Source organism: Podarcis bocagei, assembly GCF_964188305.1.
Source record: "Podarcis bocagei genome assembly, chromosome: 5".
In the NCBI taxonomy this organism is placed as follows: Eukaryota; Metazoa; Chordata; class Lepidosauria; order Squamata; family Lacertidae; genus Podarcis; species Podarcis bocagei.
The window spans coordinates 95,200,707-95,214,084 of record NC_138129.1 but is presented as its reverse complement, the minus strand read 5'-3'; the positions used below and the strand labels follow the sequence as shown (position 1 = coordinate 95,214,084).

At 42.9% G+C, this 13,378-nt stretch overlaps 1 protein-coding gene across 4 annotated transcripts in view; it reads right to left on the bottom strand.

The window, feature by feature from the left end:
• The window catches only part of LOC308587058 (sterol O-acyltransferase 1-like), a 99,628-nt gene that overhangs the window by 37,065 nt on the left and 49,185 nt on the right, over positions 1 to 13,378 (bottom strand). For all 4 annotated transcript variants that reach the window (XR_014008190.1, XM_081194440.1, XM_081194438.1 and 1 more), the window contains exons 4-8: positions 12,438 to 12,583; positions 12,303 to 12,362; positions 1,600 to 1,707; positions 764 to 1,046; positions 115 to 193 (exon numbers count right to left, since the gene is read on the bottom strand). Coding sequence is in view for 3 of the 4 variants with exons in the window: in XM_081194440.1 (XP_081050566.1) it covers positions 115 to 193; positions 764 to 1,046; positions 1,600 to 1,707; positions 12,303 to 12,362; positions 12,438 to 12,583 (676 nt within the window). In the remaining variant the exon portion in view is untranslated. The remainder of the gene's footprint in view (positions 1 to 114; positions 194 to 763; positions 1,047 to 1,599; positions 1,708 to 12,302; positions 12,363 to 12,437; positions 12,584 to 13,378) is intronic.

Sequence of the window (13,378 nt, the reverse complement as noted above, 5' to 3'; positions counted from 1 at the left end):
AGAACAGGTCTTTGAATTGTCTCCATGTCACAGAACCCAACCCTCAGAACAGGAAGAAGGGAGGGTACATTCATCACCACAGCTGTACAATTATTGAAGGAAACAGTCACTCACTTGTCTTCTGTGGCGTAAAGGAAAGTATTCGAGAAGTATTCTCCCTAATGAAAGAGTAGCCTTTCATCAGCAGGCGCACCTAAAGGAGTGGAATAACAGATAAAATGTATTTGACATCTTACAATTAAGTGAGAGATGGTCCAGCAGGATACCATGGTCAATAGCATCAAAAGCTCCTCTGCCCCTCTTTTGATGAAGGTGAGACCAAAGCAGATTCAGTCTCAAGCCAGGTCTGCACCCAGAATGCAAGAAGTTGAGAGAATCAGTATCCTCCAAGAATGCTTCCAGTTGTACTGGCATTACTCTCTCCATCACTGTGCTCAAAAAGAGGGTGTTTGCAGCAAGTTATTAGTGGTTTAAACCATCAGCGTATCTGAAAACAGAAGTACCTACTAGACCTTAAGAATTATGGTCTTTTTGCATCTGACCATTTCTAACACCCTTAGGTTCAATTTCTTGGAAAAAATGAAAACTTGTCACCATTAATATTACCCCAAGTCAGGCAGAAGCAAAAGTAGAATGTGTACACAAAATTACAGGTTAGCTAAGGACTCAAATCCTGGCATAAAGCAGCATTTTGCTAATTCAAGCTTTGTGAAATGACCTTTAGCTACATCCAGAAGAAACTAGCTCTCCACATAAAACTCACCTGCTCAAAGATCACTATGGCAGCAGAAACTGGTGGTAAATGGTAGGCAATGACAATGTAAGTTGGAACCACTCCAAGGGCAAATATTTGGAAGATCATGAGGAGACCCCCAAAGAAAGCGGAGCGGATTGTCTTGTGGGAGGAACCATGGTAGCCCTGGGCCCACAGCAGGAAGAGCCCATAGGGCACAGTCAGGGTGGACAGGAACATGTAAAGCCAAGTGGAAGCAACGACAGAGGATTTGCCAAAAACGAAGACCAGGAGATCAAACTTCACCACCAACCTTCAAAAGAGATTCAAACAACACAGAAAGTTAAAATCATATACTTGGGTTAAAATATATATTCCATCAGGTTAAATCAGGAACAGCTAAGGAATTCTATAATGAAAGTTGAGGTAATTTTAATCTGTTTTAGTATTCTAAGTTTTGCATGTTTTAGAGTATGGTTGTGATTTTTTTTAATGCTTTTATTGTTTTATCATTTCGTAAACCGCTTTGAGGTTCCTTTTAGAATCAGGCAGTGTATAAATCTTATGAAACGAATACTGAACTTAAGTATACACCCTAAGGTTTTATACTGCACAGAACACAGAGATACAGACAGATACAACCCCTACAGAGATCCAGGACCCCTTGGATAAGCACACGCATGTGGGAAAACTTGTAGTTATTGTGGCATAGCCTGCAGCCCTTCAGTTAGTACTGGGAGGGCTCCACATCTTCCAAGACTTTGCATGCAGATACATTTTCACTGGTTCAGGTATGAAATGACTCAAGTCCAACACTAAAACAAAAACAAACAAAGCTCCAGCTGATCCCTTCAATATTTTCCTACCTTCCTTCATCAATGGAGTCTACTATGAGGGTGCTGAGAATGATCATGATGAAGAAAACAATGAACACATGATGTAGGGTCCGGATGTCTTTCACTTCAAATAGCTCACTGAGGAAAATAATTATAAGAAGTACATTAGAACATTTCGGGGGGTGGGGACAAACTCCAGGACTTCCAGTGATTAAACTTAAGAGCTGAAAGCAACAGGAATATGGTCAGAAGATTCGGAGGATACGGCCATGGCTTCCCTGGGCCATTTGCTTTTTCTCCTTCAAATGTAACATGCGATCACTCTTTCTCAGTGCAATTTCTCTGCATATGTTCTGCAAAATTCATCTGTCAACAAATATAAGACCTTCATCACTTTTTAGAGGGGGTAGTATGGAAAGAAGTGCCGCTGTACAGGAGAAAGAGATTCCCGAACTGTTTCCAACCAGCAGGCAGTGGCGGAGCTTCATGCACCGGGGGGCGGAGAGCAGGTGGGGGCGTAGCTGGAGTGTGTCCTGGGGGGCGTGGCACGCATCCCAGGGGCGTGACGCGCTGCCCGCAGGGGTGTGGTGCATGTCCTGGGGGCACGGCACACCGTTTGTGGGGGCGCAGCTGCGATGGCACCCCACCGGGATCGCTCTGCCTTTTAGTCAAATTACCCGTATATGGTTTACATCTTTGACTTCCAAAAGCCCACGTAGAGGCCCCAATCGCTGGTTCAATAGTATAAGCCACAATTTTATTAAAATTAGGAGGATACGGCCTGATTCGTATTTCATCCATATTAAACCCCTACCCACCTACCCTCATATTCCCGATCATAATTTTAGCCCTATGAGGTATTGTAATAACTAGCTCAATTTGCCTATGACAAGCAGACCTAAAGGCTCTCATCGCCTACTCATCCCTAAGTCATATGGGCCTAGTAACCTCTGCTATTATTATACAAACACCATGAGGCTTGACCGGAGCCATAACCCTAATAATTGCACATGGCCTAACTTCCTCAGCCCTCTTTGCTCTAGCAAACACTAATTATGAGTGCGCATACCCCCAAACTTTACTTCTTGTACAAGGCCTACAACTTGCCTTCCCATTAATATCAACTTGATGATTATTCATTAACTTAACCAATACAGCCATGCCCCCCTCAATCAACCTACTTGGTGAGTTATTAATTATTACTGCCCTATTTAACTGATCATCCCCCACCATCGTCATCATTACTGCCACTTATTCCCGATATATATTCTTAATAACCCAACAAGGAGCCATTTCAAATCAATTTCGCCTTCTCCCTCCCACCCATGCTCGAGATCATCTTATCCTTATTCTACATTTGCTACCCCTAGGACTTCTAATTCTAAAACCCACCCTAATTTCAGGATTATTCACTTGTAAATATAGTTTACCAAAAACACTAGACTGTGACTGAGATAGAAGGTTCTACCTTCTTGTTTACCAAGAGCTGTATAAACAATTAGAACTGCTAACTCAAATAAGGAAGGATGAAATCCTTAGACCTCTTACTTCTATAGGAAAGTAGTAATCCATTGGTTTTAGGTACCAAAAATCTTGGTGAAACTCCAAGTAAAAATGCACGACCTCTTCCTACACTCAACCATGCTAACAGTCCTATTTATCCTAACACACCCTGTTCTCACAAATATAAACCCAATTCCTTTCATAATAGGATGAGGCATGCTTCACGCAAAAACCACTGTACAATTGGCATTCAAAGTCAGCCTAATCCCCCTAGCTATTTTCATAAACTATGGCACAGAAGACTCAACAACCAATTTTACATGAATTAACATTGCCGATAGAGATATTAATATCTTAGACATGTACCCCTCACATTTATCCCAATTAGTTTATTCGTTACATGATCTATCCTTGAATTCGCTAACTGATATATATCACCAGACCCCCACATATCCCGATTCTTCAAATACCTCTTAGTATTTTTACTAGCCATATCAATGCTTGTCACAGCCAATAATATATTTCAACTTTTCGTTGGTTGAGAAAGTGTGGGAATTATGATTTGCCCGCCCTGATGCTAATACAGCAGCCCTTTAGGTTATTACAGTGGTGCCTCACAAGATGAAAAGAATCCGTTCTGTGATTCTCTTCGTCTAGCGGTTTTTTCGTCTTGCGAAGCAAGCCCATTGAAGGATTAGCGGATTAGCGCTATTAGTGGCTTTTAGCAGCTTTTAGCGGCTTATCTGCTGATCGGATCAGCTGATAAGCGGCTTAGCGGCTTAGAAAAAGGGGGGGGGGGAGGAAAAAAAACCAGCAGGAACTCGCAAGACATTGTCGTCTTGCGAAGCAAGCCCATTGGAAATTCGTTTTGCGAAGCACCTCCAAAACGGAAAACTCTTTCGTTTAGCAAGTTTTCCGTCTTGCGAGGCATTCGTCTTGCGGGGCACCACTGTATCTTCAACCACGTAGGAGATATTGGACTTATATTAGCCCTCGCCTGACTTGCAACACACCTAGCAACTTGAAATATTCAAGAAATAACCATTCAAACAAAAAACCCGCTTCTCCTACCCCTCTTCGCCCTAATTCTCACCTCCGCTGGCAAATCTGCCCAATTCGGACTACACCCATGACTCCCAGCAGCAATGGAAGACCCAACACCCCTTTCAGCTCTATTGCACTCCAGCACTATGGTTGTAGCTGGCGCGTTCCTTTTAATCCGACTTAACCCAATCTTACAAAACAACAAGACAGCCTTAACTATTTGCCTCTGCCTAGGAGCACTCACCATACTATTGACAGCCCTATGTGCCCTAACACAAAACAACAGCAAAAAATTATTGCTTTTTCAACCTCTAGCCAACTAGGCCTGATACCTATTGGCCTAAACCTCAACTTGCCTTCCTTCACATCTCAATCCATGCCTTCTTCAAGGCTATACTATTCTTATGCTCCGGCGCAATTAGTCACAACTTAAAGACATCTGAAAAATAGGGGGCGTACAAAAAATATTACCAGCGACAGCTTCCTGTTTAACCATCGGAAATCTTGCCCTTACAGGAACTCCCTTTTTATCGGGCTTCTATTCAAAAGATACAATTATTGAAACCATAAATAACACTTTTTGCAACAATAGTAACCGCAGCCTACACCTTACGAATAACTTTTTATGTCCAATTAAATACACCACAAACAACAACATCCATTATAAATGAAACACCCCTGACCCTTACTAACCCCCTTATTCGTCTTGCCATTGGAAGCCTTCTAACAGGCCTAATCCTCATAGCCACTATTTTACCAACAAAACCAACTCCAACTACTATGCTAACCTCTATAAAATTATCCGCCACCATCGCCATCATGCTGCTTTATGCGGCTTTTTTGCCTCCTTCTACACCTGCCGCTTTACTTGTACTTACTACATGTGATTATCTATTTACTATTATGTATATAGTGCATTAATTGATTTACCCCATGAAAAATTAAATATACATTATCCCAATTAGTGCCATTGTCTTCCATTAAGAGTTTGGGTGTAATCCTTGACGCCTCCCTTTCCATGGACATTTTTCCATCTTCGCCACATTAAGCAGTGGGTCCCCTACCTTTCCCGCCCCGACCTGGCCACAGTGATCCATGCAACGGTCACCTCCAGGCTTGACTACTGTAATTCGCTCTACACGGGGCTGCCCTTGAAGCTATCCCAGAAACTCCAGCGGGTGCAGAATGCTGCAGTGAGGCTCCTCACGCGGTCTCTGCCATGGGAGCACATTCACCCAGTGCTTTTCAAACTGCACTGGCTCCCAGTGGAGTATAGGGTCAGGTTCAAGGTGCTGCTTTTGACTTTTAAAGCCCTTCACGGCCTAGGACCCTCATACCTATGGGACCACCTCTCCCGGTATGCCCCATGGACAACCTTAAGGTCCATAAATAGCAACACCCTAGTGGTCCCGGGCCCTAAGGAAGTTAGATTAGCTTCAACCAGAGCCAGGGCCTTTTCAGCACTGGCCCCGGCCTGGTGGAACGCTCTGTCTCATGAGACCAGGGCGCTGCAGGATCTGATTTCTTTCCGCAGGGCCTGTAAGACAGAGTTGTTCCGCCTGGCCTTTGGCTTGGAGCCAATTTGATTCCCTCCCTCCCTCTCTCTTTTTTTCCCTTTCCTTCTCCTCCTGCGATGAGGCTACATTTTAATATTTTAATGTTTCAATATTTTAATGTTGTATTTTTAAGTTGTGTTTAAGTGTGTTTTTAAGTTGTAATCATTCAACTTGTTTTTATTATTGCTTGTAAGCCGCTCTGAGCCCGGCCTTGGCTGGGGAGGGCGGGGTATAAATAAAAATTGTTGTTGTTATTATTATTATTATTAAGACATAATTAATCCTGTTACATACATCATTCCCATTCTCATTGCTGTAGCATTTCTAATGCTACTTGAACGCAAAATTTTAGGCTCTATGCAACTCTGAAAAGGTCCAAACATAGTAGGCCTTTCGCATTTTACAACCAATTGCTGATGGAGTAAAACTATTTATTAAGGAGCCCATTCACCCAACATATACATCCCCTATATTATTTATCCTGGCACCAACTTTAGCCCTTTTACTAGCCCTCATAATATGAACTCCAGTACCAATACCACACCCCCTAGCAGACATAAACATAGGCCTTCTATTTCTTCTTGCCCTCTTAAGCATAATAGTCTACACAATCTTATGGTCCAGATGAGCATCTAACTCAAAATACGCCCTAATAGGGGCCCTACGAGCCATTGCACAAACAATTTCCTATGAAGTTACCCTGGGCATTATTCCACTTTCAATTATTAGACTGACTGGCACCTTCTCAATACACACCCTTATCATTACGCAAGAACACATTTGACTAATCCTACCCACATAACCCCTCGCAATAATATGATTCGTATCAACCCTAGCAGAAACAAATCACGCACCATTTGATTTAACTGAGGGGGAATCTGAACTTGTCTCAGGGTTTAATGTCGAATATGCAGCAGGACCGTTTGCACTTTTCTTCCTAGCTGAATACATAAAATTTTTGATGATAAACACACTCTCATGTATTTTATTCTTTAGCCCTACCATAACCACAGGGACTCGGGTGGCGCTGTGGGTTAAACCACAGAGCCTAGGACTTGCTGATCAGAAGGTCAGCGGTTCGAATCCCCACGACGGGGTGAGCTCCCGTTGCTCGGTCCCTGCTCCTGCCAACCTAGCAGTTCGAAAGCATGTCAAAGTGCAAGTAGATAAATAGGTACCGCTCTGGCGGGAAGGTAAACAGCGTTTCCGTGCGCTGCTCTGGTTCGCCAGAAGCGGTTTAGTCATGCTGGCCACATGACCCAGAAGCTGTACGCCGGCTCCCTCGGCCAATAAAGCGAGATGAGCACCGCAACCCCAGAGTCGGCCACGACTGGACCTAATGGTCAGGGGTCCCTTTACCTTTACTCACCATAACCACACAAACAGAATTATTTACATTTAACCTAATAGCAAAAACTACCCTACTGACCACTGGATTCTTATGGGCTCGAGCCGCTTACCCACAATTTCATTATGATCAATTAATACACCTCCTATGAAAACAATTTCTCCCTGCCACACTATCACTATACTTGTGGTATATCTCACTTCCAATCTCACTATCAGGGTTCCCGCCACTAAATTAATAACTGTTACCAAGATGTGTGCCCGAGAAATTAGGGATTACTTTGATAGAGTAAATCACAGGGATTTATAATCCCTCCTCACCTCCTCTAGAAGAATGGGATTCGAACCCACACCTGAGACTCCAAGACCCTCTGCTCCCACTATACTACCTTCTAGTAAAGTCAGCTAACAAAGCTCTTGGGCCCATACCCCAAAAATGTTGGTTAAACCCTTGTAGCCTTATGAGGCTTTGACCTCGGGTGGGAAAAAATATTGCGCCCGGGAGAGGGAGTGGGAGTCAAACAGACACTCAAGGAATAGTTTCAGAGAAAAAGCTTTATTTCTACCATCCATGAACTGGTAGAAGGAGCAAGTGTGATAGTTCACAAACAAGCACGAGTTCACAGCCATTTGCACAGAGTATATATTTCCCTTCCAGTTCCCTCCCCTTTCTCCTCCTCTTCAGGAGTCCTGCCCCATGAGTTCCTCTGAGCATGAACAGAAAGCTCCTGTCTTGGGACTCTTCCCAGGAAAGGGGGGGGGGTGAGAAGCCAAGGGGTTTCAGAGTGTTCAAGAGGTTGCAACTGAATGAGATAAAAGTCAGTTCTCAGGCTTGAGTATTCTTGGCAATGACAGAGCCTATTCGTTAGCCTTTTGAAGCCTTCTTGTACTGATAAAAGAATAACATTTTCCCTATGCATCTTGTGAGAAAACAGAGGAAAACTTTAGCTGTGGATTTTTTAGAAGACAGAAATGAATTTTGGACAGTTTTGAGGCCTGGTTGGGGGTGTGTGTGACTTTGGGCCTAGGTGGGGTCACCTGCCATCACCTCCTTCACACTTCCTTTACTAATGAGCCCCTACATCTTATCCATTTTAATTTCCAGCTTGGCCCTCGGAGCTACCATTGATTTCTAGCCTGAATTGGACTAGAATTAAACACCCTAGTCATTAACCCAATCCTGGCCAAACAACATCATCCACGATCCACTGAAGCCGCAACAAAATATTTTATTATTCAAGCAATGGCCTCATCCATCATTTTATTTTCAAGCATTCTTAATGCGACACACTGGAATTTGAGATATTACTCAACTCACCACGCAACCAACCCCCACCGTACTAACAATTGCCCTAGCCATAAAATTGGGCCTGGTTCACTTCTGACACCCAGAAGTCATACAAGGCATAACAACTGCTCTAATTATTGCAACATGACAAAAATTACCACCAATATCTCTACTATATATAATGTCTAATCAACTCACAACAACAATTTTATTACTACTAGCTATTTCCTCTACCTTAAATGGAGGATGATCTGCACTAAATCAAACCCAACTACGAAAAATAGCATTTTTGTCAACCGGACACCTAGGCTGAATAGCTGCCATCTCCCCTATCTGCCAGAAACAACTTCTTCTAACCTTAATAATTTATCCATTAATAACTACCTCCATGTTCCTAATTTTCATCACTTCAACTGCAAAAACTGCCAAAGATTTTGGAACAATATGAGTAATCTCTCCAACACTCTCCACCATCACAATAATTACCCTTATAGCATTAGGGGGACTCCCCCCATTAACTGGCTTCTTTCCTAAATGATTAATTCTAGAAGAATTAACTACCAACCACCTCATCCCACTAGCAACTGCCCCCGCCTTAACCACTTTACTAAGCCTAATATTTTACATGCGCTTAACTTATACTAAGCTTCCCGTCTTGGCCGTAGGAATTACAATGCTACTAACAGATCAAAACCTAAACACATCATTTTTTTTGACCCAGCAGGAGGAGGATACCCAATTCTCTACTGTTATGTACTGAAGTTCTCACCCTGGGCCAGCAGGGGGATACTGTAGATAGTTCAGGTCCACATATGCAAATAAGGGATCGAAAGTGACGTTCAGTGATTGGATAGTTATAAAAAATGGTTACTGTTGTGTGCTAGTTGAGCTCTATATAAGCAGGCTGGCTGAACCCTTCAGTTCAGTTCTGTTCTGGCCTCTGAATAAACAAGAGCTGTTTGAAGAATCGCTGTGTCGTCTGATATGTTCACCCACAACTTAACATCTACCAACACCTATTTTGATTTTTTGGTCATCACGAAGTATTCTCCCTGGCTTTGGCATAATTTCCCATATCGCCACTTACTATGCAGGAAAAAAAGAACCATTCGGCTACATAGGTATAGTGTGAGCCATAATATCAATTGGCTTTCTAGGCTTCATTGTATGGGCCCACCACATATTTACCGTAGGTATGGACATTGACACCCGAGCCTATTTTACCTCAGCCGCAATAATTATTGCCATTCCTACTGGAGTAAAAGTTTTTAGTTGACTCGCAACCCTTCATGGCGGAACAATTAAATGGGATGCCGCTATATTTTGGGCCCTGGGATTCATTTTTTTATTTACGGTAGGCGGCCTTACAGGTATTATTTTAGCCAACTCCTCATTAGATGTTATTCTTCATGATGCCTACTATGTAGTTGCCCATTTCCATTATGTCCTATCAATAGGAGCTGCATTTGCAATTATAGTTGGATTTGCCCACTGATTTCCGCTCTTTACAAGTTATACTTTGCATTCCTCATGAACAAAAATTCAATTTGGTGTAATATTTACCAAAGTCAACATAACATTCTTTCCACAACATTTCTTCGGATTAGCGGGCATGCCCCGACGTTACTCCGACTATCCAGACGCATACACCTTCTGCAATACTATTTCATCAGTTGGCTCCTTAATTTCACTGACAGCAGTAATTATAATAATATTTATTATCTGAGAAACTCTGGGCGCTAAACATTAAGTACTTACCCTCGAATTAACAAACACAAACTTGGAATGACTTCTCGGCTGCCCGCCCCCATATCATACATACGAAGAATCAACCTATGTACAAACCTCAAGGGAGGGGGACTTGAACCACCTCCAACCACTTTCAAGACAGTCACACAGCCTCTTAAGTTTCTCTCCTTATGAGGTCCTAGTAAATAAATCACATAGCTCTGTCAGTGCTAAACTATAGGTCAATCAAGCCTGTGTAGCACACCCAGCACAACTAGGCTTCCAAAATGCAGCCTCCCCCATTATATAAGAACTTCTTCACTTCCATGACCATGCATTAATAATTGTTGTTTTAATCAGTGCCTTGGTACTATATATTATTAGTCTTATATTATCAACAAAACTCACACTAATACTATAGATGCCCAAGAAGTGGAAATAATCTGAATTATCCTCTCCGCAATCATTTTAATCCTAATTGCACTCCCCTCCCTCCAAATCCTTTATTTAATAGATGAAATTAACAACCCTCTTTTAACTATTAAAGCCATTGGCCACCAGTGATACTGAAGCTATGACTATACAGACTATGAAAATCTGCTGTTTGACTCCTACATAGTCCCAACATGCGACCTACATCCCGGAAATTTCCGCCTACTAGAAGTTGATCATCGAGTTGTAGTCCCAAGAGAATCCCCCATCTGAGTTTTAATCTCAGCAGAAGATATCCTGCACTCATGGGCAATTCCAGCACTTGGCATTAAAACAGATGCAGTCCCAGGTCAATTAAATCAAACAACCTTAATTACATCTCACCAGGGCCTATTTTATGGCCAATGTTCAGAAATTTGCAGATCAAACCACAGCTTTCTACCTATTGTAGTAGAATCAACACCCCTCAAATACTTCGAAGCATGATCTAAAATAACAATCTCCTCATCACTAAGAAGCTAATTTACAGCACTAGCCTTTTAAGCTAGAGAGGGACATGCCTCAACTTAACCCAGACCCCTGATTCCTAATTTTCATGCTAGCCTGAGCAACCCTTATTGCTGTAATAATGACATCAGGGCAAGTCCTTTGCCCATGCAGTTTGAAATCAAAACTGGAACAAGGCTTTGCAGGCACCAATGGTCAACTGTGCCAGCAAACCCAGTTTCCTGTGCCTGCGTGGTTTGAAATCAAACCACGTAAGCAAAGGCACAGGGCTTCGTTGGCACTGCCAATCAGCTGATTGGTGGTGTCAGCAAACCTGCTTTCAGTAGGGAACTGCATCTTTACCTGTCCCACAGGTGTACCCAGTTTGAGGAAGGTGGCCTTGCGGGTCAAATTAGGATGCCGGAACAGGCCAGAAACTCCACAGAGCTGCTGTAGACCACATTTCACTTGGACACTCTCCCATTTTGCACCAACTGAAGCCTTTTGTAATCCCCACTCCATGCTATGTAAATATTTGGGTCTCACAGGCTTAGAGTGCTTATTATTCATTTATTATTAAATTGATAATCCCACCTGGCCTCCAAAGGAGCCCTGGAGAACACAGGACTGTATCATATCCAAGTCTGAACCTACATGGGCCAAGGTACCATTCTGTTATGGGTTCTCCTAGGCAGTATATAAAAGAAATTAGGGACAAACTTTATTGGAGAACCAGAGGAGCTTTATTGGAGAACCAGAGGAGTTTGGATTACCCAGCAATAGACATTCTATTCCAGGCATCCCCAAACTCGGCCCTCCAGATGTTTTGGGACTACAATTCCCATCATCCCTGACCACTGGTCCTGTTAGCTAGGGATGATGGGAGTTGTAGTCCCCAAACAGTTGGAGAGCCGAGTTTGGGGATGCCTATTCTATTCTGTTGACCAGTTTCTACAGAACAGAACAGCCTCTGTGAATCCAGAATCCAGCCACATCCAAGTTAGAATTTGGGATGTGCAATAGCCAATTGGCTAGAACAGGCTTCCTCAACCTCGGTCCTCCTGATGTTTTGAGACTACAATTCCCATCATCCCTGACCACTGGTCCTGCTAGCTAGGGATCATGGGAGTTGTAGGCCAAAAACACCTGAAGGGCTGAGGTTGAGGAAGCCTGGGCTAGAACACTTATAAAGGTTAGGAATACCAACTTTCAGTCTACACAGTATAAAAATGAATGGGATCTACTGGGAGGGAGAAGCGAGATGTGAAGATAAGCCACCCACTGGATCAAGGCAACTTTAACTTTAGCAAGGGCTCTAGTAAAATTTAAAATCTAATTAATATACTCACTCCAAGACAGACTTTCTAGCAACAAAAACTTTTCCGTGTTCTGGAGGTGCTCTTAATTCCCTGTGAAAAGAACAAATATTCAGCAACAAATCAACATATCAACTCTGCTTCAGGCTCAGCCAAGAACCAACATACTTGCTTTTGAAGCCACCGTCTTTCTCTGAGCACACGGCTGAGAAGGCAGGGGACGAAGTCTCAAGCTGCACAGACTTTGCAATCAAGCCATTTACAAATTCTGTAAAGTGGCTGTCGATTCGCTGCATGAAAGCTGGCTTCATTTGCTGATAAAATTTGGAGGGAGGAAGGAATAAAAAAGAGAACACCTTAAGTATACAGTGGTACCTCGGGTTACATACGCTTCAGGTTACACACTCCGCTAACCCAGAAATAGTGCTTCAGGTTAAGAACTTTGCTTCAGGATAAGAACAGAAATCGGGCTCCAGCGGCGCAGCAGCAGCAGGAGGCCCCATTAGCTAAAGTGGTGCCTCAGGTTAACAACAGTTTCAGGTTAAGAACAGACCTCCGGAACGAATTAAGTACTTAACCTGAGGCACCACTGTAATTGTTAAGTATTGCCTGGAATTTGCCTACTAAAATGGCATGTTACTCTTTACCTTCAAATGCAAGGCTGACTTCCTAACACCATGCTAACAACAAATCATGATCGTGTCTCATTTCCTGACAACTGACGACATATTCTTGGACCCCAGTCAAAGTCACGGCCAGTGAGGACAATGGTCAGCGCTGATAGGACTTCCTAGTCCAGCAACATCTGGTTCCCCATTCCTGGTTTAAGCCACCTATCAGCAGCTCCCCAAGAATGAGGAAGCGAAGTCGCCAACTGCAGGGCCTTTCTAAGAAAACCAGTTAGCCTAGCTGCCTCCCATCTTGCTTACAAATAAACTCACTCAACATATCTGACAGAAATCTGACCAGAAAACTGACTTGTTCTGCAGGAGCTTTTTGTTTTGTTTTTGTTATACTAGTCAAATACCAACCGTATGCAAAACATACTCTTTTAGTCTCCAGTTTATAAGAGCTCACAGGAAGGTGAGCATTGTTTATAATTTTTGCAT